At 46.0% G+C, this 24,124-nt stretch overlaps 2 protein-coding genes across 2 annotated transcripts; one reads left to right on the forward strand and one right to left on the reverse strand.

The window, feature by feature from the left end:
* Window positions 1–1,737: 1,737 nt before the first annotated feature.
* COMTD1 (catechol-O-methyltransferase domain containing 1) lies at window positions 1,738–3,780 on the forward strand. The gene is made up of 7 exons (XM_052640508.1): window positions 1,738–1,924; window positions 2,072–2,199; window positions 2,443–2,548; window positions 2,637–2,755; window positions 2,856–2,910; window positions 3,164–3,297; window positions 3,542–3,780. Exons 1-7 carry the CDS (start codon window positions 1,831–1,833, stop codon window positions 3,692–3,694), a joined length of 789 nt encoding a protein of 262 aa, XP_052496468.1. The 5' UTR covers window positions 1,738–1,830; the 3' UTR covers window positions 3,695–3,780.
* A 2,173-nt stretch (window positions 3,781–5,953) lies between these two features.
* Window positions 5,954–20,188, reverse strand: VDAC2 (voltage dependent anion channel 2). The gene is made up of 10 exons (XM_052639380.1): window positions 20,033–20,188; window positions 19,775–19,829; window positions 18,618–18,686; window positions 17,762–17,811; window positions 14,265–14,417; window positions 14,120–14,172; window positions 12,879–13,106; window positions 11,753–11,903; window positions 7,749–7,806; window positions 5,954–6,514 (listed from the first exon to the last, which is right to left on the reverse strand). Exons 2-10 carry the CDS (start codon window positions 19,803–19,805, stop codon window positions 6,423–6,425), a joined length of 885 nt encoding a protein of 294 aa, XP_052495340.1. The 5' UTR covers window positions 19,806–19,829; window positions 20,033–20,188; the 3' UTR covers window positions 5,954–6,422.
* Window positions 20,189–24,124: the final 3,936 nt, after the last annotated feature.

The raw sequence follows: 24,124 nt of genomic DNA on the forward strand, positions 1-24,124 counted from the left end.
TTTACGGGGACAAGCAGGATGCAAAAGGTCAAAAGGCAAGGGGAAATGCACTATCCTTCCCAGCAGGCCGCTTGCCTGGCGATGGGGCACTGGGGGGAACTGGGAGGAACTAGGAGGGCTGACTCAAACCCACCCAGCACCCAGACAACAGGCTCCTCCCGTAACCCCTCCCGGGGGGCCGCGAGCTGATTGGTTAAAGGATCAGCCCACCTTTGGGTCTGCAAGGCGATCCCACCCTCCACTCCTCATGGTCTACCCACGTACCCGGGCTCCCACAGCTCGGGTCAGTTCTGGGCTCCGGGCCTCTTCAGTTCGCCCGGGTCTTCAGCCTCAGCCAAGCCGCCCCCGCCCCAGCCCCCGAGCAAGCCGGTCTCTGAGCCTTGCTGGGCCGATCCTCGCCTGGGAAGCTCCCCACAGCGGAGCTTCAGTCTGCCCAGTGCGTTTTCTGAAGGGCTGGTGTCAGGGGACAGCCTTGGAGCAGCGGCCGATGGAACTGGACTCATTTAAATGTAACACTTATAGCCCACTAAGTGCCAGGCTCTGTGTGAATCCTTCACCTGGATTTTTTCACTCCATTTCTCCCCCCCTGCCCCACCCCAGGGAGGTTGGAACTATGAAGAACCCCATTTTACAGAAGAGGAAATTGTGACGCTGGGATTGCTCACCAGTTCCCTATGTCCTGTGGTCTCTGAGCTCAGCGTCATGAACACAAGCCAGGACAGCTTCTCTCATTCGCCCACCCCGTTCAGCACACAGCCGGTGCTCTCCTCGCTGTTCAGCGGACAGTATCCCTGCATCCCTGCTGAACAGAGCTGCAAGGGGGACTCACCTGCGCTCTGATGCCCCCTCCTCAAGATGTCTTCCCTCCAACCTGTGACCATAACCACGGCTGCCATTTCTGGAGCACCTACTGTGTGCCAGGCTGTGTGATCTAGTATCAGTAATGTTAAGACGATGGTCCCAGTTTTACACAAAGGAAAAACAGGCTCAGAGAGACTGATGGGGCCGAGATCTCACACCCAAGTCCCGCTGGCACCCAGGATTCTAGCTAAGGATATTGTCTCAGCACCCCATCAACCAGACGTGCCCCAGCTCCTGAACCCCTCCTATGGTTGTGTCCCCCCCGGACACACACTCCTTCAGCCTGACATCCTTGGTGACCTCCCCCAAGAGGCCTCCTTTGATTCTCTCAGTCACTCCCAGGGCTCCTTTAATTTCTATCATTTTGTACCTATTACTATTCTATTATACCGACAGTCCTCTCATCCACTCACATATGCCCCAAGGGGTTCTCAGAAAAAACGGTAGAGATGAGGAAGAAGCAGAGCCAGAAGGTGAAAGTGAAGTCGCTCAGTCGTGTCTGACTCTGAGACCTCATGAACTGTACCTGCCAGGCTTCTACATCCATGGGATTTTCCAGACAAGATGACTGGAGTGGGTTGCCTTTTCCTTCTCCAGGGGATCTTCCCAATCCAGGGATCGAACCCGGGTCTCCTGCATTGCAGGCACACTCTTTACTATCTGAGCCACTTCAAATTTTCCTCTGGTACTTAGGCCCCTAGACCTCTGGCGTCGGACAGAGAAACCCAAACATCCGATGTAATGCTTCCTCCTTGCCCGGCGCAGTTGCTAAAACGGCCACCAGATGACACCAGAACCCCTCGGGCGGGGGCTTGCAGTAAGGCCATGTGGCCGCCAGATGGTGGTCGAGACCGCGGCTCCGAGGACACTGCCCCGGCAAGGCGGAGCCGCGAGGGTCCGCGGGTCCTGCGGCGGTCCCAGTAGCCCCAGCGCAGGTAACCTGGACGCCAGCTGCCTCCGGCCCGCACCATGACCCAGCCAGTGCCCCGAATCTCTGTGCCCGCTGCGGTCGCCCTGGGCTCGGCCGCACTGGGCGCTGCCTTCGCCAGCGGCCTCTTCTTGGGTGAGTAGCGCCGGGCCTTCGGTACCCTAGGCAAAGGCCTCGCGGGGAGACGGGCGGGCGCAGAAGCGAGGCTGACTGTGGCTGAGGCTAGCTAACCCCTAGCACTCAAGACCCAGGCCCTGACCCGGCACCACCCCTCCCCGGCAGGGAGATGGTTCCCTCCTTGGCGATCCCGGCGAGAGAAGCGCCTGCTGCCCCCTGAGGACAGCCCCCTGTGGCAGTATCTGCTGAGCCGTTCCATGCGGGAGCACCCGGCGCTGCGGAGCCTGCGGCTGGTCAGCAGGGCCGAGAGCGGGACTGGGCGCCCAGCTCGGGCCGGGAGGGACCCACGTGGCCGTGTGACCTTGGGCTGCGGCAGTGTCCCTTTCTGGGCTTCCGGGCTCCCTAGGCCAGGCACAGTGAGCCTTCGGAGGGTCCGCCCTTGAGCCACGCCCACAGCCACGCCCCTGGAGCTCTAAACTTCGGGTGCAGAGGGGTGACTGGCAGAGCTAGTGCGACCTTCTCCTCCCTCGACGCAGCTGACCCTGGAGCAGCCGCAGGGGGATTCCATGATGACCCGTGAGCAGGCCCAGCTCTTGGCCAACCTGGCTCGCCTCATCAAGGCTAAGAAGGCACTGGACCTGGGTAGGCACACGGCCGGGGACACTGGGGACTGGAGTCACCGGGCTGTCACCCTACTCTGGTCTGAGCCTGTCCGTGTCCATTTCCCCAGGCACTTTCACAGGCTACTCAGCCCTAGCGTTGGCCTTGGCCCTTCCCCCGGCCGGGTGCGTGGTGACCTGCGAGGTGGACGCAGGGCCCCCCGAGCTGGGGCGTCCCCTGTGGAGGCAGGTAAGTGTCCCACACACCTGAGCCTTCGTCAGGCCCCTGGAGCCCGACCACTCCCAGCTCCAGGAGAAGGGACATGCTGACTCTGACCCCACTCCTGCAGGCTGAAGAGGAGCACAAAATCGACCTTCGGTTGAAGCCCGCCCTGGAGACCCTGGGTGAGCAACGGAGTGGAAAGGGCCTGGGCGCCATTTCCCTAATGGGACCACCCGGCGCGAGCCAGTGACCCGGTCCACCAGGCGGGCTTGGGCAGTGACAGCCCCCTGCCACCCGGTCCGCGGCCACACGCAGGGTGGCAGGCCGGCGCCCTCGAGCACCTGAATGGCCACAGCGCCTGGGCCGGCCTGGGCGGGGGCTGCTGGCTGCTGGGGCCTGCGGACTCAGCCGCCTCTGCCCCTCCTCCCCCGCAAGACGAGCTCCTGGCCGCGGGTGAGGCCGGCACCTTCGACGTCGCTGTGGTGGACGCGGATAAGGAAAACTGCACCGCCTACTATGAGCGGTGTCTGCAGCTGCTGCGGCCCGGAGGTGTCCTCGCTGTGCTCAGTGTAAGGGGCAGCCCCCGGGGGGTAGAAGAGACCCTCTTGGCCTGGGTGCATCTATTCCTCAGGCTTCTCCTCGCCGGTGCTCCAAAGCCCTGCCCAGAAGTCACTTAAGCTCCTCCCCCAGGATTCCAACAGAGTTCCCAGGCTTTCCATTCTGCCCTGCTCAGATCCCAGGTCGCCAGCTCTCGCCCCACCTCCTGCTCAGGCTCCCCAGGCCCCGCCCCCACAATGCCCCGCCCCTCCGCAGGTCCTGTGTCAGGGAGAGGTGTTGCAGCCTAAACCACAGGACAAGGCGGTCCAGTGTGTTCGAAACCTGAACGAGCGCATTCTGCGGGATGCCAGGGTCCACATCAGCCTCCTGCCCCTGGGCGACGGCCTCACCTTAGCCTTCAAGATCTAGGGCTGGCCCCTAGTGCGTGGCATCAAGGGAGGGGCCCTGGGAACCCCAGCCATTCCACACCTGCTTTGACTCGACAATAAAGTGAGGCCTGGGACTCGATCTTCTTGTGCTTCAGTGGTGCAGGGAGGGAAGGCCACTTCTTCACCAAAAGGGAACCTTTTGGCCACAGACATTCATCCCCTCCCTGGCACACTCCAGAGGACCTGCTGGCACCAGAGGGCTGTGTGGCCTGACCACAGGAACTTCCAGCTGACTGGAGGCAGGTATTAAGTTTTAACTGACCCGCCCACATGCAACTGGTTAGAAACCCCAGATCCTTATAGAGATTTTCCTCCAGGGGACCGAAGGGCTGGGAGACTGGTAGAGGTCTCTTGGACTCCCTCTTTACATCTCTTCCTAAGAGAAGCAAATGAATGAAGTTACTGTTCACTGAAGCTAGGACACTAGTGGAGAAGAAACTGGCATCTGGTGGCAGCAGACGGGCCTTGCACTGTGCACCGCTGTAGGCTACACCAATCCTGCTAGCCATGTGCCCACGTCTTCACAAAACTGAACCTGGCTTCACCTGTGCACTGGAGGCCCTAGTCAACATCCCCTGAGACACCAGGCCACTTGACTGAGGACCTCAGGGATGACTGGAGTTCATATATTCTGTCCTCCCCGTAAGTCCTGGAGGGACATGAGACATGGGATCACTGGCCAGAGGTGTGATCCCTAGTGACAGTCCACTAGGTAGGAGGCCATTTTTAACACATTCCCCAGAGGGAGACAAAGAGAACGTTAGGTTTTCTATGAAAGCCTATGTAAGCGGAGGAGCAGAGGGCGCCAGGTGCTTCACTCTTCTGGTTTAAACCTGTTTGCACCTCCCCGATCTGTAGCAAGTTCTTACCCCTACACCACAAATGAAGATCAGGCTCATATATGAAGTGTTCTTTCCACTAAAACTGCCTCAGGCTTCAGGCAGAAATAGCATCAGCCTAGAACACAATTTTGCCCCCACATTAGCCCTGAAGTAGAAGGAAACCTGGAAGAGGCTAGAAGAAAGGCCACAGGAGCCCGAGCCCACAGCCGACAACTTTCACAGCCCTTGGGCGTCTCGGATATACCCTGCATTTCAGACAACCCTCAGCAACCTGGGTGAAAACCTATTTTCCGCTCTCCCAATCATAAAAGCATACTGGGATGCACATGGGTGAACAGGTCCATTTTACTCTTAAGTATAGACACTTTCACACCTAGCTTGCAGACAGCTTTTCTTGTTTTTCTTCTTTCCTAGCAATAGTTCCTGCATGACTCAAAATAAACTGGCTCAAATCCCAACTTATTGCCATTAAGTTTGTGTCTTATACAGTGGGCCATTCCAGCCTGTTCCTTAGGACAAACAGTAAAATCAGAGGGATCTTTGCGCCCCACATTCCATCTGTGTGGACAGCTTGTCTGGGTTTCTCTTATCAGATTCTTCTTGACCTAGAAATTTTCAGCATGTATCACTTTTTGGATAATGAGTCCAAGTACTACATTTTCTTCTTTGTTCTCTGACTACGAACTATGCCACAGATCTAGTATTATGAATGTGTTGAACAAAACTCTTCTCTAACTTTCAATGATATTGTTCCAACTCTCCTCCCATCAAAATTCCCCTTTCCTACTTTTCCAACCAGAATCATCTATTAATTGCTATCATTCAGTTCAAGCTCAGATTAAGGCCAATGGCCACCTAGCTTGAAGCCACTCTGCTCACAAACTTAGGCCCAAGCTTTTCAGTGTCTACCTGGAAAGAGATGAGTTAGATCTCTCCCTGGGGCCCATACAGACTGTCTGAGTACTGACACTGTCTACTCCTTATTCCACTTATTCCACTAGGGACTACACCTAGTCCCATCCCACCTAACTAGGGCCTGGATCATTTCCATAGCAATAGCCCAAAGGGGTATGGTGTGTATGTACAACCTTCAGCACCATCCCTTCATTTCTCTTCTTCATCACTTACTCACTTATCTTTCCTGGAGTTAATAATGATCCAATGTAATTTTATACAAATTTACAAACTGAAGATATGAAGTCATGTATCTTCTTATTTTACTGTAGTCTAAACATTTTATGGAGTTATTCTCGGCTCAGAGGACTCTGTGGCACATATTTATAAAAAGAGCAAAATAAATGCTCACTGGAAAAATAAAGTACTAGCTAGATATCCTACCAGGAATATTTGACCCTCGCTGCCAAGTTTTTAACTCTGCAAATACTTGGAGTCATTAATAACATATACTCATTTTATTCATAATTTGTAATGTTTCAGGATACCAAAAGTAATTCTCATGATGGTTGAATTTAACAAAAAATCTTAACCTTAAGACATCCACTGATCCATCTCATTCAACGGCAATATTCAACATTAAAAGGAGCATAAAAACAAACATGCACACAGCTGCACAGTTTTCATAAATGTCTATTTCATTATTGGTGGGTAGCGCATTTAACAGTTAAATACATTTAAATAATGTATAGGTGACTGCATGACTGCAGTATTGGTAACTAGATAGACAACCAATTCAACTAGAAACCAGCTAACAAGTAACTGTCTAAATATTTAAAATACAGCTCTTGTTTAGATCATCCTTTGTTTTGATCACCTTCGGGGGTGCGGGGGGAAGCCTGCTGGTCACACTGGAAATATATTAAGGCCAAATCTTCTGATACCCATTTCCAGAGGTTTCTTTCAGCTGAATTAAGCCTCCAATTCCAGGGCAAGCCCAAGTTTGTGGCCTCCAGCATTAATGCTCTTCCCATCTACCAGGGCAGACAGTGTAAGCTTCACACCTGTAAACAAAAGCAGACAACCATCATGTACCTGCAAGACCTCATGGGACCCAGCAGTCACCTCACAGCCTGTCACTTTTTCTCAGCTTGCCAGATGACCTATAATGCCAGCCACCAGAGGGCACTTGGGAGTACCTGAGAGACCAGGCAATTCATTTGGCACGATCCTGAGCAAGGAAAGCATCAAGTCACAGAGCATAAAAATGTTAATGAAGCTCAAACAGGAGGAAAAAAAACTCAAAATAGCTCTAGAAAATACAATCATGTTCAGTGCACTATCCAGACTAAAAGACAATGCGGACCCCAGGAAAGGAAAAGCTACAAGCAAGACACATTTTGGGACAAGTAGGGACATCTGCATATCGACCATGTATTAGGTATTATTTTAAACTGTTCACTTCTTTAGCTGTGAAAACAGTACTGTAGTTATGATGCCTTTAAAGTGATGCAGTTAAAAATGTTTTACTCTCATATGTATGCTAGGGCTGATGTGTCTGTATGTTTGCAAAATATACATTTAATTTGTAAGAATATGTGGGTAAAAAAAAAAGAGAAAAGGATTATGTATACAGACAAGGAGGGAGAAAACAAACATGGTAAATGTTAGTAACTGGCCACTGTAGGGAAGATTGAGTGTTCAAGGCACCATTCTTTTCTTCAGGTTTCAGAATAGTCAAAGTATGGGGAAAAGGTTCCAAGTGCTTCTGAACCTTGCTATTCAAATGCTGGTTCAAGAGCCAGTGACACTGGCATCACCTAAGAGCTTGTCAGAAAGACAGAACCCCATACCCCAGATCTATGTACTCTAATTAAAGATTCCCAAAGTGATTCAGGCACCCTTGTATTAGAGAAGTACTGCTCTGGAAAACAAGCAAGGCTCAAATTATTACGTAAAGTAAATGAGACTCTAGAGATCAAACAACCAAAGCAATGAGTGAACAATGACTAGAGAAATAAAAATTACTACAAGACATTTCAGGCACAAGTGAAAAAAGTAAATAACCAGTCTTGTGCCTATGAAGGACAATGTTTGCATACTAAACCATTTAGGGAAATATCATAGCTACAACTTCCAAATAGCCCAGCATTAAACAAAATAAAAATAAAATTGTAGCAAAAGGTAAACGTGTTCATTGTACTTTTGTCAATTCTTCTGTTTTGAAAGGTTTACAAAATAAGTTGAGAAATGAAAACTGATTTTGAAAATACTATCAGAACAACCCTTAAAACTTACCAGGCCTCAGAGTCTGAGTATAGCCCACTCCAATTAAACTAGAGTTGTTGACTTTTGCCTAAGATAAAATGCAAAAACACATGTAAGACAAATCTTTGAATGGAGAGACAAGGCCCTAGGTATTTCCCTATCATGCAATCATGACATGTTCACTTTTCCATGTGAGGTAGTAAAATGTAATACTGTATTAAGTTAAGCAAAAACCTTTTCATACTGTTCAAGGCAAGAATACTGAAGTGGTTTGCCATTCCCTTCTCCAGTGGACATTTTGTCAGAAAGTGAAAGTAAAGTCGCTCAATCATGTCGGACTCTTTGCGACCTCATGGACTGTAGCCTACCAGGCTCCTCTGTCCATGGGATTTTCCAGGCAATAGTACTGCAGTGGATTGCCATTTCCTTCTCCAGGGGATCTTCCCAACCCAGGGATCGAACCCAGGTCTCCCGCATTGTAGACACATTTTACCGTCTGAGCCACCAGGGAAGTCTCTCCGCCATAACCTGTCTGTCTTGGGTGGCCCTACATGGCATGGCTCATAGTTTTCTTGAGCTAGACGAGGCTGTTGTGGTCCATGTGATCAGTTTGGTTGGTTTTCTGTGATTGAGGTTTTCATTCTGTCTGCCCTCTGATGGATAAGGATAAGAGGCTTATGGAAACTTCCCTGATGGGAGAGACTGAGGGGGGAAACTGGGTTTTGTTCTGATGGGTGGGCCATGTTCAGTAAATCTTTAATCCAATTTTCTGTTGATGGGCTGTGTTCCCTTAATGAAGATAATGCCGGCCTCCTTCAAAAGGTCCCATGCACTGCTGCACTCAATGCCCTCGACCCTGCAGCAGGCCACCACCAACCCATGCCTCTGTCACAAAGGTCCGCCTAGTCAAAGCTGTGGTTTTTCCAGTAGTCACGTATGGATGTGAGAGTTGGACTCTGAAGAAAGCTGAGTGCCAAAGAATTGATGCTTTTGAACTGTGGTGTTGGAGAACTCTTGAGAGTCCCACGGACTGCAAGAACATCCAACAAGTCGAGCACAAAGGAAATCAGTCCTGAATATTCATTGGAAGGACTGATGCTGAAGCTCCAATACTTTGGCCACCTGATGTGAAGAACTGACTCACTGGAAAAGACCCTGATGCTGGGAAAGATTGAAGGCAGGAGAAGGGGACGACACAGGATGAGATGGTTGGATGGCATCACCAACATAATGGACATGAGTTTGAGTAGGCTCCAAGAGTTGGTGATGGAGAGGGAAGCCTGGCATGCTGCAGTCCATGATGTCGCAAAGCCAGACACAACAGAGCAACGGAACTGAACTGAAGCAAAAACCAGGCCCCACTTAATTCTTATCTACTAAACTCAAATTGTCAGCAGGACACAAAACTCTTGCTATCTTTGAGGATGTATCTACAGACCCTCAACTGTTCACAGAGCACAAAAGCCAAGTACTCTCATAAAAATTGTTCTTGCTGAATCTAATCCAACACAACAAAACCATACCAGAATGTGAGTAATGGAAGTTTACCAGGCTCACTAACTACACAACATGACATACACACCACCTTCAAAATATGGCGTGTGTATAAAGTTGTAACTATGACACACACTACTTTCAAGGGTCTTCCTTACGAATCTAAACCATGCATATTCTAAATCTCCAAATGATAAGCACTTCCTCTGAAGAAAAAGACTGACTACAGCTTCTTTACCTCACTTTCCTACACCTCTCATGTACAAACCTGGGTCCTGGCTGCATATAACTAGACTGTGCTTCAGAAGATGTTCCAACGGAGCACTGTTGACCAGTCCAGATCCCTACCCTCCCTGTACCATTCCACTATTTTAGGATTTTAGTCACAGACTTTCAAAGGCTATGTGAAATTCTGGAGAGCAAGACATGGTCAGAAGCTTCTAGCTCCACTCTCTCCCACTTCTAAGACCATTAAGCCACACCAGAGGCCTATGGCTGTAATGGGATCATCTCATCCCAATCTCCATGGCCCAGGTTGCCTAGTCTGGTTTCTTTGCTCTTCAGCATTCTGAGTGCTATCGAAACAAAAAGGTAACAAGTAGTCCCTGACATACAGGCAAAAGTCAGATAACGACACCTGTACTCACTTGGCACTATATATAGCCAAATCTCCATGAGCCTCCCATGACCATGTGAGTTAGTTATCTAAGGAAGAAATGTCCACCAGTAACCATCTTGTGCCAAACCAATCAAGGGTGCTGAGTAGTTCAGTCATGTCCAACTCTTTGTGACCCTGTAAACTGCAGACTGCCCAGCTCCTCTGTCCATGGAATTTTTCTAGGTAAGAATACTGGAGTGGGCTGCCCTTCCCTTCTTCAGGGGGTCTTCACAACCCAGGGGTCAAACTTGCATCTCCTGCATCAGCAGGCAGATTCTTTACCACTGTGCCTCTTGGGAAGCCTGCCAAACAAATCAAGAGCCCAGACAATAAAATAGTTCCTACTATTTCAGGACTCAACCACAAAACTGATGGAGCATTATGCAAGGCTTCAGGGGTGATGCTTGATTACAGTAACAGCAGCACAACTTAGGTGGGATATGCTAAATACATTTCCAAATTAATCCTCTGAAGTCACTCACTGATACACAAGTCCCAAGCTGCATTCTTCCCATTTTAGACTGTGAAAGAGCTGCATCTTCTGCTGGTATTAAACCTGTGAGGGTGCCAGAGACACACATTTGAAAAGAACAGCAATGCAGCTACCACAGCACAGTGTGGATCCTGAGGGTTTTACTGCTGAGGTGTAGTTAGAAACAGAGAAGGGGAAAATAAATGAATCACTGTTTTGCCAATGGGAAAAGCATTCTGGGTGCTTCTCATTCTCTCTGATAACAACTCTGCTAAGAAAAAAGAATGGGGTTAAAACTTAACTGCCTAAATTATTAAAACATATTGTCCCCAAGAATAAAGATCATTTTATGTAACAGAAGTAACTCTCATAAAGGTTTCTTATTCCAGTATAAACAGTGCCTGACCTGTAACCAACCAACACACAGAATAGTTGCTGATCTGCCTGGAACTGGAGCCGGTGCTCCACACCTCAGACACTGCACTCCCTCCTACCACAATCCACTATGACTGAAGGAAGAAACGGCAGAAAGGGTCCAAGGACAGGACTAGGGTGGCCATGCAACTCAATTAACCTGAGGTAAAGGGGAAGTTTCTGTAGGACTTCCAGTGCTAAAGCTGGGATAGTCCCAGGCAAAGCAAAATGAGCTACCTGGACACCCTAGACAGGAGGGAGACTGAAAGCCTTGCATGTCCAGTCCTGGACTACCCCTCCTTTCTTCCCTCCCTTGCAGTGGACTAAGTCCTCCTCTCCAAGCTGTAGTTTCTTCACCTGCAAAACAGCATGTGTACCACTGGCTGCTGAGATCAAGTCAGAAGATATTTTGTAAACCACTGAAGTCAGGCACAAAGTAACAAAATACTATTAGTTCCCAACAAGAAGGAGAGCTGCCCAGGACCCGGAAACACTGGCCTCCCCGGCCTGGACAGGACTGGGGCGCACAATCATCATCTGTGCTATTTCGGTGGGCTTCCCAGGGGGCTCAGACAGTGACGAACCTGCCTGCAGTGCAGGAGATCTGGGTCTAATTCCTGGGTCGGGAAGATCCCCTCGAGAAAGGAATGGCAACAGTATCCTTGCCTGGAGAATCCCATGGACAAAGGGCCTGACAGGCTACAGTCCATGGGGTTGCAGAGGGTCAGACACAATGAGCGACCAACACTTTCACTTTTCGTACTACTTCAGCAGCTTGGAGGTTAATTAAAACACACTCCTGTGGCCTGGATATCAAACATCTAACACTATCGCCACAGAAAAACCAGCCTTACAAGCTCTAATCTCAATCTGTGTATAAACTGTGGTTCACAATTACAATTTCCAACCACAGTTACAATTTTCAACACAATCTAATAGACCCAAAGATTAAGTCCCACAATGAAAATCCCATTCTAAGCCCACAAAAGTACTTACAGAAATGGAAGCAGTGGGATCCAGTTGATATTTAGCTGCAATTCCAAAGCGAGTGCAGTTGGTTCCTGATGTCCAAGCAAGGTTTACTGAAGTGTCAAGATCTTCACATACTTTCTGATAAATTGATCCTCCAAATTCTGTACCATCATTGCTATGAGATATTTTAAATTAGTCACTCTAGACTACACAATGTAATAATGTCTAATGCACACGGCTGACACTATAGCATTACATCTAAATAAAAGCCACTGCTTACACGGGTCTCTAGTGTTTCACTAAAAACTTTGAAGTTCTAAAAACATGAATTGGTCAAATAAATCATGGTATAGCCATTCAGCAGAATTACCACGCAGCCACTAACAATCACTAAAACTACATAATTATAATGCTATAAGAAAATGATCATAATACATTAATGTAGCGGAGAAGGTTATGAAACAGTCTTTCTGGCATGTATTTTATATATATATACAGTGAAACATCAAAGCATTAATAGTTAACAAAAATTATACATCTAGGTGGTGGGATTATGGACAATTCTGGTTTTCTTCTTTTACTTGTTACATACCAATGCATCATTTTTGTAGGGGAAAAAATTCTTTAAGTACTGTCCACAAATGCATTTACTTTGGGTTAAGAAAAGACTCCATACACTTTAGGCAATCCTACCAAACAAGCACCGTACACATCAGACAATCAAATGAGAGCACTAGCAGAGTCTGGCAGCAGCTCAGCTTTCCCCCTGGCCACACTGTGCAGCCTGTGGGATCTCAGTCCCCCGCCCAGGGACTGAACTCAGGCCACGGCAGTGAAAGTGCCAAATCCTAACCAGGAGACCACCAAGGAGACCACCAAGTCTTAGCCTCTTCCAAAAATCCAAAGCACATTAAGCCTCATGTGGAATGAACACTTACTTTACTCTCTCAGGACCAAAAATTCAGAGTAACGTTTTTTATACAGAGTAACATTTCTATATACTTCTGAGAGGGCACTCAAGAAATGCCCAAAGATGATATTTTTATGTTAGGAGAACTCCTTTAGGTTGTACCAAGACTCAGAGATGACAGGAGATAGCAACACCACTCTGAGGTCCCACATCATAATATCCCCAAAAAGAAATACTTACACATTAGTGTGTAGCTGGAAGTCCCCAGTCCTGTAGCCCACTGCAAAGTTATTCCTTGTCAGCTTTGATTTGGCACTGTCAAAGGTCATCTGGTACCCAGCAAGCCAGCCCTCATAACCGAAGACGGCCGAACCATGGATTGCAGGTCCAGCAAAATCAAAGTCAACATCACAACCAAGGTTTATACATTCCCTCTTGTAAGAAGACTTGATTTTACCACTTTTCTTTCTAGAAAAAGAACAAACTGACTTAAAACTGATGCCAGTAAAAAAAGATTTACAGACAGAGGGTACAAAACAGACTTAAATCAATCTCACTATAATGGGGAGCAGAGACATACTTCACTGTTTTATCGAAGTTCACTTTATAGTGCTTCCCCACACACACGCAAAGTAAGGGTTTACAGCAATCCTGCACCAAGCAAACCTGTTGGTGTTTTTTCCAACAGCATTTGTTCACTTTGTGCCTCTGTGTCACATTTTGGTAGTTCTCACAGCATTTCAAACATCTTTATTATTATACTGTCTTTGTAACAGTCATCTGTGGTCACTCATCTTTTGATGCTACTACTGAAGGCTCAGATGAAGAAGTGTTTTTTAATTAAGGTATCAGTTCAGTTGGTCAGTCACGTCGGACTCTTTGCAACCCCATGGACTGCAGCATGCAGGCTTTCTTCAGTCCATCGAGTCAGTGATGCCATCCAAATTAAGGTATGTATATTGTTTTTCCCCCAACATAATGCTATTTACACTTACTAGCCAATATTCTAGTGTAAATGGAACTTTTATATGCACTGGGAAACTAGAAAATCTGGAAGACTTGCTTGTTCACAATATTCACTTTACTACAGCGATTTGGAACCAAACTTCCAATATCTCTAAGGTATGCCTCCAAACAGGTGGCAAGATAATCATAAGAGGCTAAAAAATGAAAAAAACAAACAAACCCACAGCTCAATGAACTAAAAGACAAAGGCACCTGGGGTGACTAGATTGCCACTATAGGAAGAATACTTTGCAGAGTTGCTATCAGTCACAAAAACCTATTTAAAAAAATGTTCATTCCAAGTTAGTGACACAGTGATAAAAGGCAAATAGCTGAAGGCAAGCCAAGAACCATACTGCTCATGCTCCAAAGGCAGAAACAGAAACTTGCCAACACACAGCACCTGAATGTGTACCTTCCTTAAATACACTGAAGAAAGCTTTAAACTTAAAGCAGATAAAAATGCCCATGCTTACCCTGTGTTTGGTGAAAAGGTGGTATCAAATGTCAGTTTCAAACCTTGGCAAATCTATTTCAAGAGAAAAAGAATTTTTTTTCAGTTTATTTCCTTTTTGAAACACAAAAATAAAATAATACTAAAGCACATTTTCAAAATGTTACCTGGTCTTCAATAGCGATTTCTGTTCCCAGAGTGTTATCAGTGTTCCACTTTTCTGTGAAAGTCAGACCATACTCACACCATTTATATTTGGTCTCCAAGGTCCCAGTAACTTTACCAGTGTCTGTATTAGATGAACCAGATGTTGAGAATTCCTAACAAGACAATAAAAAAGTTCAGAAACTTTCTCGTAAGCCTACAATAATATACTTTCTAACTTACACAAACCCCACTGAAACCCTTAGTAATTCCCTAATCCCTTTTTCTAGCTTCCCAAACACTCCTAACCCTCTGCTACTGAGTAAATACAAGAGTGACAAACTAGCTTGTTAATTACTGACTACCATCTTGTTACTGCTGACATTTTCAACCAATAGATCAAAAGTTACTTGAATATGATTCTCAAGTGAACAACAAACTATAAAGTTTTTAAGGAAATTTCTGCTAAAGTGATCCTGAGTTTAAAGAAAAAAAAAAATCAGTGGGGGGAGAGGGATAGTGAATGGCTATTTCAGAACTGCTTCCAATCTACCAGATATTCAATGAAACACTAACTAGGTCAGCATGGCTAATCAGACTCCCTCCATTAAAATCAGTTTACACACAATTTACTATGAAATGGTTCCTGAAATTCCCTAAAAAGAAAGCACTCTACTGAAAGAATCTATGACACAAAGTTTTTAATTCTTTGGTAACCTCAATATTCTGTTTTTCTGACACAGTCTTCATCAGGTTCTATGCCTTTCCAATCACCTTTCACATTTTCAATAAAAAAAAAAATTGGTGGAAGGAAATTCCCTTTAACTGGTTCACATCGTCTATAATATAAACTATACTCTGTAGAACAGATAATCACTAGAGAAAAATCTGTGCAGTGACTGATTTGAGATATATCATATAATCTTCTGTTTGTAGCAAATATAAATAACTTGCCAATCCCTAACTGTACACCAACTGAAAAGGAAGATATAATATGGAAAGAGCTTATCTGAAATTTAAAATCTGCTACAGATAATCCAGAAATCTAATCTTTATGAGCTTAGTATACAGGCAAGCAGTTGAACTCTTCCAACATAAAATATTAAAATGCCTTGAGGGTTCTAATTTGACTACCAATGTTATACTCTATATGGGAAAGCCAAATTTAAAAATGGCTGATATGAACTTTTTAGAGATAAGAAGAGAATTTCAACCTGAAATTGTGATACTTGCAGAATGCGGAAATATCCAAAGCTGTAACCATTGGAGAAAAGACCAATCATCTTTCACTTACAAAACATCATTTGTGTAACTGCTGCTCTGCAGTGACACAGACTCAATTCTTCGGGTCATATATACTATATAAGAGTCTTACACATTGTCTCCTGAAATTAGATGCTTTCATCAATAGACACTGAGTCAAAACTCGGCACTCAATGCCCATAGTAAAAAGCACCAGATTGTGTTAGCAAAGAACACTGGATATAAAATTAGGAGTCCTGATATCAAGTTCTGGCTGGCATTTACTAAATGAGTAACACTAAGGAAGACACTTTTCCGGGTCTCAGTTATCGCAACTTTAAAAAGTTTTAGCCTCCTATCTCTGGAGGATTAAATAGGTCTGATTTTGTCAAAGTTTTGCATATTTTCACATGCTCTACACAAAAGGATATTAAAAACCATATTAAAAAGCAGAGACATTACTTTGTCAACAAAGGTCCATCTAGTCAAGGTTATGGTTTTTCCAGTGGTCATGTATGGATGTGAGAGTTGGACTCTAAAGAAAGCTGAATGCAGAAGAATTGATGCGTTTGAACTGTGGTGTTGGAGAAGACTCTTGAGAGCCCCTTGGATTGCAGAAGATCCAACCAGTTCATCTTAAAGGAGATCAGTCCTGGGTGTTCACTGGAAGGACTGATGTTGAAGCTGAAACTCCCAATAGTTTGGCCACCTGATGTGAAGAGCTGACTCATTTGAAAAGACCCTGATGCTGGGAAAGATTGAGGGCAAGAGAAGAAGGGGGCAACAGAGGATGAGATGGTTGGATGGCATCACCAACTCAATGGACATGTGTTTGGGTGAACTCCGGGAGTTGGTGATGGACAGGGAGGCCTGGCGTGCTGCAGTTCGTGGGGTCGCAAAGAGTCAGACACGACTGAACTGAACACAAAAGGAATGCATTATGAAAACAATATAAAATACATTCCTGTCCACAGTAAACCTTTCCTTTCAAACAAAGATTTTGATTTATCAAACAATCTAGTACTAGATATACTGCTCTGATTATTACCCAGTTTAAAGCTGATTTTGTCCCTTCAGCCAGCAAGTAAAATCTTAAACACTAGAACTGAATCTTCTACTTTTTTTAAGAAGGGCTTTGTGTTTCAGCAACTTATTTAAAAGGGGCCAACAAGTCAGAAGAGTGAACACAAACAAACACCAAGTCACTGCTCTCTGTAACCTGTTACCCTGGGCTAGTAAGTCACTCACCCACACTGAATACTCAGGCTTCCTTTCTGACCAAAGAAACCAAACAGATGTGACCAATATAAAACCCAAGAAATCCAAATCTAGGCATTAAGAAACTACAAAATTATTAATTTAAGTAAATACCAATTGCACTAAGTGCAGTAAATATACTAAGGGAGTTAACTATAGAAAGAATTTATCAAAATAATCAATAACATTCAATATGCACACACTATACCCATCCCCTAAAGAATCTAAAAAAATTTTTAGGAGGAAAAAAAATTACAAAAAATGTAATTTTACTTTACTCTCTTTGAGGGAGTTTGTTAGGCAGAATCAAGACATCCAAATATAAAAATATTAACCTCTTTAAAAATACTCAAATTAAAAAAAAACAAAACTCAAATTTAAGACTCTCTAAATTCACAAAATACAAGTGGAAATTTCCCCCCAAGGAGGGCTGCTAGATTATGGCCATTATATAAATAATTAGTACACTCAAATTAAGAGTTATTGAGTATGTTTATGCCCAGGACTCTTAAGTATTTTTCCCTTTTTCAAAAGATATTTATTTATCTATTCATTTGCCTGTCTTGGGTCTCAGCTGCAGCATACAAGATCCTTTTTTTGGTTACAGCATGTGGAATCCTTTAATTGTAGCATGTGGGATCTAGTTCCCTGACCAGGGATCAAACCCAGGCCCCCTACACTTCGAACATGAAGTTTCAGCCACTGGACCATCAGGAAGTCCCCCTGAATGCTTTTCAAAGGTATTAAATGGGTTACAAAAAAGTGTAACAAGTTTCCTACCTTCAAGCTTGCAAACAAGACTTAAGTGTCTTTTCTGAATTTCTCGTGCATGGCAAAACACATGAAAATCAGAAATCATATCTAAAGCCAAAATACATCAAGATAAAATTCTCTTAAAATGAAATTATCTTTTGCCTCTTCTTTAAAATAAAGTGGGTAGACATCTTTCAGTTGTAACTATTTTATGTGTTGAAAAGTTACATAAAAGTTTGTCAGAACTTATCAAATACCTAACACTCACCACGCCGCTGCACGACTTTGTTTTCACATCCAGTTTCACCAACCCAAAACCTTCAAGAAGAAAGCAAAAAAGAACAAAATGATTCTTTTGTACAAAAAGATGCATACCAATGGCTGACTCTACATATAAAAAAAATTTTCACATACTTAGAGAAAGATAAATGTGTTAATACATAGTATTTAAATGAAAACAATTTTAATTACTCTATAAACTAACACATAAAGGACAGAACATCTCTAGGAAGCTATGCCTAGTGTGTCAGTGTGTATTTAGCACCCATCCTCAAAAAGGCTTTCAAATCATTTTTAACAAAGCACGTACTAAAGAATGCTTTTCAAACCTAAATATCAGATAGGACAATCGATTCAATTTAAATACGAGAATTGTCAACAACTTATTAAAATATAAGCATTTACAACATTTGTCCCAAAAGCATACTGCAGTTTGGGATCAATAATCTAAACAACTTCAGAAAGAGCTAAAAGGATAGGGAGGGTGGGATATGGAACAAAATCGTCAAGAAAACCCAAATTTATTTGAAAAACCCCATAATCCTTTAGAAGTCACCACCATAAAAGCCCAAGACAGTAAAAAAAAAAAAAAAAAAACGTAATTCTAGTCAACCAAGGCCTAAACTGTATCATTGAGCATAAACGCATACATTTTTTTTTTCCCTTAAAGGTAAATTTCTTGAACTAAAGAATGAAAAAATGGAGAAAACTGGGATGGAGGGGGAATGTAGATTGTTACGGTATTCTTTCACCAGGAGAGTTATCTGAAGAAATTATTAATTTCACCAAGCAGTACAAACTTACACATCTTCACTTCTAATCTAGAATTTTTAAACAGTTCTTACCAAATCCTTTGTTGAAAATATCTCTGGCAGCTTTGCCAAGGTCAGCATATGATGGAGGAATACACATTGCTGGTGGGAAGAAACATTCCTGTGTTAATGTCCTTGTTCTCCCAGTCTGCCCCAAAACTAACTTAGGACCCACTGTTATCATTAAATCCAAGAAGGCCACCTTGGTTTTGAAACCACTAGAAGCTACAATAAAAAGACAATAAAACTCCATGAGAGAAATATCAGCACCAAAGGCTTATTTCTAAAATGGATAATAACAGTTAAGTATCTATACAAACTTGGGAAACTCCCTCCACACTTTCTATTCCTAAATTTACAGTGTTTATAACCTCACTTCCTAGGGACTAGTACAAATACACATATATACCTATACGTAAAAATATATCTGCCAAAATCCACTGGAATGGATATAGGTATATATGTAAACTGGCCCACTGGAATGGGCCAATTTAACCAAATGAGTTAAAATAAAATACTAAGACATGTCCCCTTTGCTCCCTCATTTATCCTTTAGTATCCGCACTGAGGCCAAAGCAATATTCTAGAATGGAAAGAGAAAAGTAACTCATATTTGGGCAACCTAAACACTGGAACTTAAAAAATGCAGCTACCTATGTTTAACTCAACCGTCTGCACCAACTAAACATCCAATACACTTTAAACATATTAATATGACACTCAAGTCCTCGGCCAATGCTATGAGGCTTAAGGGCAAGCAATCTGAACTCGCCACACCAGCTCATTCATTCTACATAGCGCGTCCACGCCCTTAGGAGCACATGTAATGACCTTGCGCTCTCAGAAGGGGGGTTACTACTTCCTCTAGAAAAGTGACCGGCCCAATCCTCCACAGGCTGAATCCGACAAATAACTTTTTGCTTCTGAGTTCATCAAACGCACGTCCAAAAACTGAAGGTGAATGCGGCCACAGACCAACTACCCAGGCCTAGTCCCCCTATCCGAAATCCATGCCACTTACACCCTCCTCCGCAGAGCCAGGGAAGTCAGACAGTGGACTGGCTACCGAAAGGGGTGAGTTTACAAGCCCTTGGAAAGATACGAGAAAAGAAGCTGCGGTTTTCTGGTCAACAGGCTTCGGCTGCCCGGACACCGCCGCCCCACCCCGCAGAGAACCCCGCTAGACTTACGCCGCGCGCAGTTCTGTCCGTAGGTCGCCATGGCGAGGCCGTGGGGAGAGGTGATCTGAGGGAGGGACAAGAAGTGCGGTCAGCAGGGGTCAAAAGCGAATCGAGGGGCCAGAAGGGGGTCTCAGATATCGGGAAGAGGGGCCGCGGGGCAGCGCGGCCATCTTAGGGAGTCAGGGCCGACCCCGAGTCCGACTCAGGCGTCTTGCTTGGCCGCCGGGGCCTAGGCCCAGGGTCCGAGTGAGGCGGGCGTGGTGGTACCTGGTGGTCTCCAGGGGGGGAAGGGAAGGCGCCGCTGCCGCTCCGCTAGCAGCTGAGGCCGCTCGGCTCGCTCGGCGTCGGGCTGCAGCTGCCGCGGCTGGAGGGCGAAGTGAAGGAGACACCGTTCCGCACGCCGCAACCCTGTCCTCCCCCCGCCAGGACCCTGCCGCTGCCCCTGGGGCTGCCCGCCGCGCCTGTCCCCGCAGCGCCGCCCGCTGCTCACTCCAACCTGCTCCGAAACGACCACGTGTCCCGAGCGCAGCCGTTCCCCCGGGGTGGGCCGCCTCGGTCCCTCGGCGGGGGCCAGAAAAGTAGAAGCTGCCGGACCTTGGGTCAGGCAGCGACGAGGGCAGCCCCAGAGTCGAGGGGGCGGGGAACGGCGGAGGCAGCGCGGGGGGTAACGCGCGGGCGGGGGGATGGGGTGGAGGCCCCGCGCGCGCACGTCACGGGAGGGGCGGGGCGTCAGGAGCGTGCCTGCGCGGGGCTCGGCTCGACTGGGCGCGGCTGCACACCCCGCTGGTCACGTACATCTCTCCAACTCCCTTTCTCCCCTGTGGTTCGCACACCCTGCAGAGCCAATCCCCAGTCTAGGAAGGAGTCAGCTGAGCACTACCTCTTTTACACTGAGCGTGTGCAGCGTGCGCTTCTGAAAAACCCTGTATGTCTCCTGGCCCAGGGAGAAAGGAGTGGAGCACAGGCGCACCTCCTGCTCCTCGGGCACTCCCTATCTTCGTCCCGGTGTAATTGCCCTGCTGAGCAGGACTCGGCCTGAGAAGCTCTCTTGGGCTGCCCCTCCCTGAACAAACTTGAGCGTGTCTCGGGGTGCCCCACCTTGCCTCGATCCCCCGCCCCCACCCGGGCTAAGGCCCTAGGTTCCTTTTCTGCCGCCTCTGTCCCGGTTAGAGGTAAGATTGCCTTACACGCTCAGAGAACTGAAGATGTTTTAATGAGTCAATCCTGCTGGATTTTGGGAAACATGCTGACCAAGCGTTAGAACGCTGCACTCAAGTTCACTGGGTGTGCAAGAAGAGTGGGAGAACCAAGGGAATAAGAAAAAACGAGCCATCTAATGAGATGTAAGTAGAGTCAGTTTAGGCTTCGGAATCTATCGCCAATATCAGCAATTTATCCCCTCTGTACCCCAGCTTCTTTTAAGTTTAAATGAGATGAAGTGGTCTTTAATAGCCATTAACAACCATAGACTATGAGCAAAGCCTTTTTTCCTTCCCGGACTCTGGCTCTGAAAGTCACCTCTGCTCAAATGCTGCCAAGGTTCCATATCCTCCTAAACCAGGAAAAAAGGATAATTAGATAGGCTTTCACAATGCAAACCTGAATACAAAGCTGCAGGCTGTTGGATTTCCTTCCCAGTGCAACCCCAGCCAGCAATCTTGCTTCATCGTGGTTGGGATTACTCATTGTAAACGGTTAGACAAAGGTAAGAATCTTTGCTGGTAAGAGTTCACGCACTAGAAGTGAAGTGAAGTGAAAGTTGTTCAGTCCTGTCCAACTCTTTGCAATCCTTGGACTGTATACTCCATGGAATTCCCCAGGCCAGAATACTGGAGTGGGTAGCCTTTTCCTTCTTCAGGGGATCTTCTCAACCCAGAGATTGAACCCAGGTCTCCCATATTGCAGATGGATTCTTTACCAGCTGAGCCACAAGGGAAGCCCAAGCACCAGAAGCACTGGCTAATTCCTTCATTCAAGCACAAACAAGTTGGTCTGAAATCAGCCTGATTCCGTAAGGAATTGGTCTGCTCGGGCCATGTTTGATGCTACTGTGAGGCTCCTGGCAGAGAATGCCATCCCATCACAACTGCAGCATAATACACCACCCCCCAGAAAACCCTAGACTCTGCTCAGGTACCTCGTTACTTGCAGCAGGGCTTATTCACTCTGTGAACTGTCTAGCATTTATAACCCCCAAAGAATTTCACTGTGCCACAGAACATAGATCTGAGGCTTCACCCTCTACAACTCCAAGGAATGTACACAGTACCTAATAACCAGGAGCAGAATCATGGCAGTTTATTTCAAAGTTGTATTTAGTAAATATGTCTTGAGTGCTTACATCCAAACCCCTTTGGACCAAAGCATCTGTAGCAGCCACCACTTACAGAGCAACTACCTTGTGTCACTCACAAGGGAAGCAAAGTCCATTCAGACACAGCTCCTTCTCTCAAGGTACTTACAGTCCAGCAGGTGGCAAGAACTGGGACGAGTTCAAGATTTTCTCTGGGTGTAAGCTAGCAGGTTAGCCTGCCATAGTTTCACAGGGTTCATAGATGCTGGCGAAAGACATGAAACTCGAAGATCAGACAAAGGACTTTATTACTTACTGGCTCAGCATGCAGCATAACATCTGTGTTCACATCAGTTCCCCTTGCCTTCCGTGTTCCACAGAGGCAATGCAAAGCACCCTAGGTAGAAACTGCATACCATGTGTTTGTGTCACAGTTGAGGAATTCTAAGCTTAGAAAACCTCGTGCTTTATAAGGAGCTGCTAACCTGCCCAACCTTTGTCCAAGAGACATACATTACATTATTATACTTCAATGGAAATAAAATCTGCTTCTTGTCCCAGAAGAAGTTACCCCTCTCTCCCAAGACTGTTTGAGAAGATAGTGTGAGATAAAAGCTGTCACTCATAAGACACATAGAAATAACATGGAAAATTGTCCTACAAATTAGGATGGAGAATTCAAAAGTTCCAAGCATGATGCTAAACATAAGCAAAGAGAACTATGGGCGCAGTCAGGCTGAGGAGACTCTTGCACTGAAGTTTGAAAGCAGGACTTACCAAGGGTGGAAAGCCAACAGATCAAGGAAAGAAAGACAAATTCTAGAAAGAGGCTTACGCAAAGCCATACAGGAGTTTGAAATGGCAAGAATTGTTTGGAAACCACAAGTAATTAAGTAAAGCTGGAAAAACCTGTAGAAAAAGTTGCAGGGTTAGTCTAAAGATACTGGCTGGAGGTGAAAGCCTAAGGTCCCGAAAGCAGCACTCGAGGAGGAGCCTGGGGTGCCTGGGAGCAACAACTCTGACTTGAGCCACTGTGAGGACAGTGGCACCACTGCCTGTTGCAAGGACTGTGGGAAAGGGACAGGTGTGAGGGCCAAGAGGGCAATTCCATTTCAAATAAGCATGAGGAGCCAGGACCAGCAACTCTAGCTAGAGTTTGCCTCTCAGTTCAGTTCAGTTCAGTCACTCAGTCGTGTACGACTCTTTGCGACCCCATGAACTGCAGCACACCAGGCCTCCCTGTCCATCACCAACTCCCAGAGTTCACTCAAATTCACCTCCATCGAGTCGGTGATGCCATCCTGCCATCTCATCCTCTGTCATCCCCTCCTCCTCCTGCCCCCAATCTCTTCCAGCATCAGAGTCTTTTCCAATGAGTCAACTCTTGGCATGAGGTGGCCAAAGTATTGGAGTTTCAGCTTTAGCATCAGCCCTTCCAATGAACACCCAGGGCTGATCTTCTTTAGGATGGACTGGTTGGATCTCCTTGCAGTCCAAGGGACTCTCAAGAGTCTTCTCCAACACCACAGTTCCAAAGCATCAATTCTTCGGCACTCAGCTTTCTTCACGGTCCAACTTTCACATCCATACATGACCACTGGAAAAACCACAGCCTTGACCGGACAGACCTTTGTTGGCAAAGTAATGTCTCTGCTTTTGAATATGCTGTCTAGATTGGTCATAACTTTCCTTCCAAGGAGTAAGCATCTTTTAATTTCATGGTTGCAGCCACCATCTGCAGTGATTCTGGAGCCCAAAAAATAAAGTCTGACACTGTGTGCACTGTTTCCCCATCTATTTCCCATGAAGTGATGCGACCGGATGCCATGATCTTCATTTTCTGAATGTTGAGCTTTAAGCCAATTTTTTCTCTCTCTTCTTTCACTTTCATCAAGAGGCTTTTTAGTTCTTCTTCACTTTCTGCCATCAGGGTGATGTCATTTGCATATCTGAGGTTATTGATATTTCTCCCGGCAATCTTGATTCCAGCTTGTGCTTCTTCCAGCCCAGCGTTTCTCATGATGTACTCTGCATGTAAGTTAAATAAGCAGGGTGACAATATACAG

Source organism: Budorcas taxicolor, chromosome 5 (assembly GCF_023091745.1).
Source record: "Budorcas taxicolor isolate Tak-1 chromosome 5, Takin1.1, whole genome shotgun sequence".
Lineage (NCBI taxonomy): Eukaryota > Metazoa > Chordata > Mammalia > Artiodactyla > Bovidae > Budorcas > Budorcas taxicolor.

Coding starts and splice junctions, on each gene's coding strand:
- COMTD1 (XM_052640508.1), top strand. CDS start 1,831: ATGACCCAGCCAGTGCCCCGAATCTCTGTGCCCGCTGCGGTCGCCCTG. Junction 1,925..2,071: donor CGCCAGCGGCCTCTTCTTGG/GTGAGTAGCGCC, acceptor CCTCCCCGGCAG/GGAGATGGTTCCCTCCTTGG. Junction 2,756..2,855: donor GGCGTCCCCTGTGGAGGCAG/GTAAGTGTCCCA, acceptor CCACTCCTGCAG/GCTGAAGAGGAGCACAAAAT.
- VDAC2 (XM_052639380.1), bottom strand. CDS start 19,805: ATGGCGACCTACGGACAGAACTGCGCGCGGC. Junction 14,418..17,761: donor CAAAGTCGTGCAGCGGCGTG/GTGAGTGTTAGG, acceptor TTGTCTTGTTAG/GAATTCTCAACATCTGGTTC. Junction 7,807..11,752: donor ATCCCACTGCTTCCATTTCT/GTAAGTACTTTT, acceptor ATTTTATCTTAG/GCAAAAGTCAACAACTCTAG.